The 3,497-nt window shown below is 37.9% G+C and overlaps 1 protein-coding gene across 1 annotated transcript; it reads right to left on the bottom strand.

Moving 5' to 3' along the window:
• Window positions 1-373: 373 nt before the first annotated feature.
• On the bottom strand, window positions 374-2,723 carry LOC107878630. Its single transcript, XM_016725687.2, has one exon. The coding sequence runs from the start codon at window positions 2,638-2,640 to the stop codon at window positions 505-507; it is 2,136 nt and encodes a 711-aa protein (XP_016581173.1). The 5' UTR covers window positions 2,641-2,723; the 3' UTR covers window positions 374-504.
• Window positions 2,724-3,497: the final 774 nt, after the last annotated feature.

The following is a 3,497-nucleotide window of genomic DNA, read 5'->3' as shown; positions in this document are numbered from 1 at the left end:
GATGGAGGTGTGGGGGTGGGGCGGGGCGAATGGTCACATCTATCACGGAACAGGAAAAAACATTGTCCTAAGTTCTCATCATCAACCTCCCCAACAAATTGATGTTAATTCAGAGCACAGTTGCCCATTAACACTTGGACCAAGTAGCCACAAGACCATTTTTACAAGAATATCTGTTGTTTCCTCATTAATGTATACAATTCATTTTTCATTTTTCCAGACTGGATATTAAAGAAAATACCAACTTAGTAAAATTCACTGTTGACCAGAAAGGAGAAAAAATGCTCATTTATTCTTGACTAGACTAATGCTTTACCTTAAGGTGAAACTTCTCGATATGAATCTAAACTAATTATATGATACCGGACATCGATTGAAAAAACAAAGACCAAAATTGACAATTTCAACTAACAAAATTTACTGATGAAATTTTAAAGAAAATGTACAAGCTAGACACACTGCTAGACTACTTTGTATCCAATAAACACAACAATTCGGATCAGCTCAAAACCCGACTCCAGCCGCCCCGAATGTAGCGGGCCGATGAGGCTCAATCTTTCTATTCTTCCAGCAACAATTCTCCGGTGTCAGCTTAGCCGCTGCAGTCCTCATTGGCTCCGATTTGCACCTTGTCAACACAAAGGGCTCGTAAGCAGCTGCATTCACTAGCTTCTGCTCAATCATAGTAGCCATTGACATCCCCGTGGCCGCGGGTAAAGAGCACGATGATCGTGGTGGTTGCAACATGTGTTTGCTCGGTTTACTATCAGTGCTCCTCCGCCTTTTGGGTGGATCTTCAGGAAGTTCCTTTTTGGGTGGTTTGGCTTGTTGTTTTCGCTCGGGTAACCATCTCAGAAAGTCCCTTCTGCATACCCAAGTTTCTTTCGATACTTCCATTGATAACTTCGGTTCACACATCATTAGTAACAAACATTCGGGCAAAACGGATTCTTTTTCTTCGTTTTCAGGATCTTTGGGTTGTTCTATTTGCTTCTCGTCTTCGATTTGTTCATCATTTTGTACTACAATGGGTGTGTTTTCTTCAGATTGTTCATCCTGTTCAGATTGTTGTTGAGACATTGCGGAGTTCATTTCTGTGCTCTCCAGCATTAGTATTTCCTCGATCTCTTTCATTATGAATGACTTGAATCTTTCTTCTTCCAATTCCAATTTAGCTTCTTCAGTTACTAGTTCTAATTCTTCATCCTCCTTCGAGTTTTCTAACAAAGACGAATGGCTCGAAACATTCAGTTTTTCTTCTCCTTGTTCCATCTGTTCACTGTCTTCCGTTCGATTTACCCGTTCAAGAGATTCAAATTCTGCAACAAGAGACTCTATCTTGTCAACTTCTACCTCGATATCTGCTGCTAATTCACAAGTTTCATGCTCTTCTTCCTCGATTTCCATGACCTCTATCTCTTCCGGATTCTCTTCGATTTCATTGAGATCTACTGAAAGACTAGTTTCAGCTGTCATTTTGCACAATTTCTCCGTCGCTTCAACAACATCACCGGGTTCACATTTACGACTTTCTACTACTTGTATACGCTTATTTTCTCCAAATTTTTCTAGTTCTCCAGCATCTTCCTCCTCGTCAAATTCTTCGTGTTTCATAACGGTTGAAGACTCCCTGAATCGATTAGTAAGGTCAGCCATTTTCAAAGGATCAGATCTGCATCTCATAAGAAGCAAAGCATTCTTAGGCGGAATACAAATACCCACTCGACCTTTCCCTTCATTATCTCCCCCTTCTATTGCATCGTTGAACTCAATATCTTCAAACACATGCCTTCTTGAACTCCTCATCGTTCCATGCTTCCCTGACTCTGAGCTTTCTTCTTCACCACCACTAGCTACCACCAACTCAATATCCCTCCTTTTCCCTCCTTCCCCATCTTGTACCGCTACTAACCACCTAGCAAAAACAGCCCCACACGATCTCTGGTGCTCATTATTTTCCCCTTTCCCTTCCTTTTCCCTTTCATTAGTCGAAAAACACGAAGACTTACACGGAAACAAGCAACTAAACTCCGCCCCAAACGCCCTCAAGGCTTCACAAATCGTCAATGGGAGATGAACCCATCTCTGATTTCTATGCGAAACGCATTCTTGTTGTTGATAATGAACGCTGGAGTTCCCCTGCGAATACCTCTGATTCCTCAACAATAGCCTATCATCTGTTTGATTAAATGCCTCAGAGACTTGTTGTTCAATTTTCCTAAAACTCACTTCACCACTCCCACTTCTCCTTCTCGACAAACTCCTTGTTTGCTTCACTTTCTTCTTCGTCTTCACTCGAACTTGTCCAATACACGTTACCTTCGGGGAAGTAGGCTCCGGGTTCTCAAACCCGGACCCGCGTTTCTTCCCCGAAGTATTCGGAAACATTGGAGAGGCTTGACCATGTCCGCATTTTATACTTCCGTTAGCACGGAGTCTCCGGCTAAGGGAAGTGGGAAGAGAAAGAGGCCCATCACGTGCACGACCAGGACTTAGAATTGATTTAGAGAACTTCATTGAAGAAAATGAAGATGAAGATGAAGATGATGATGATGAAGAATTGGTACAAGTGAAACAGATAAAGAACTCACTTGTTGTATTTGCTGTGGGGTGATGGGTTTTGGTGTACTCCAAGTCCATTAAGCCCAAAAATTGACAGTGGTGTGATATTTTGCGTTCATTTGTAGCCTAGTGTAATACTCCATAGTCCATAGTGCATAGTCCGAACATTTTTTATTTGACACACATATTAAAAAATAATAAATAATATATAATTTTATTATATTATTTTCTAAATATAATAAATACAATACCTTTAAAATGGATGTATAATATTTCCTTCATTTTTTTTATATGTTTTCTTTATTTTTTGTAAGTCAATTTAATTAAATTAGATTAAATTTTTAAATTAAAATATAAATATTTAAAAATTATGTAAAAACTACTAGAAATTACAATTTTTACGTTTCTTCAATTTAATTACGAAATATATATTAAAATATTTATCAAAATTTATATGATTCGATTTAAAAGAAAATATATAAAAAGAAATGAAAAAAGTATTTAATAATAAGAATAAAATAAATAATATATATTATTTTATTAATTAAATATTTATAAATAAAAATAAAAATGAAGAAAGGAAATATTAGCTGTGTGCGGCAAGGTGTGGGGTAATGAGTAGAAGAGGTTTGTGCGTGTGTGCGGTTTATGGACTGTGGTGTGCAGAGAGATGAAAAGATGGGATATGGGCTCCCCTTTCTTGTAGCCTTGCCCTCCTAACCTATGTTATCTCTAATCAAATTTAATAGTGCAAAAAAGTTGTTTACCATTACGTCATAAAGTTAATTGCACCTAAGGTCACAAAATGCAAAACAAGAAGTGGAGAAACTAGCCTAATCAATTTAGTTGTGTCAAGATCAAAGTTCATGACTAGTATTGTTTGTGTCTACTTTGGAACTATGTTCGAATGGATTTGTTTTTGAGCTACATTTTAT

Source organism: Capsicum annuum, chromosome 7 (assembly GCF_002878395.1).
Source record: "Capsicum annuum cultivar UCD-10X-F1 chromosome 7, UCD10Xv1.1, whole genome shotgun sequence".
NCBI classification, from domain to species: Eukaryota; Viridiplantae; Streptophyta; class Magnoliopsida; order Solanales; family Solanaceae; genus Capsicum; species Capsicum annuum.
The sequence above is the reverse complement of the archived record's forward strand: the minus strand, read 5'-3'. Positions and strand labels throughout refer to the sequence as shown.

What these genes read in the sequence shown, in the direction of transcription:
- LOC107878630 (XM_016725687.2), bottom strand. Translation starts at nt 2,640, where the DNA reads ATGGACTTGGAGTACACCAAAACCCATCACCCCACAGCAAATACAACA.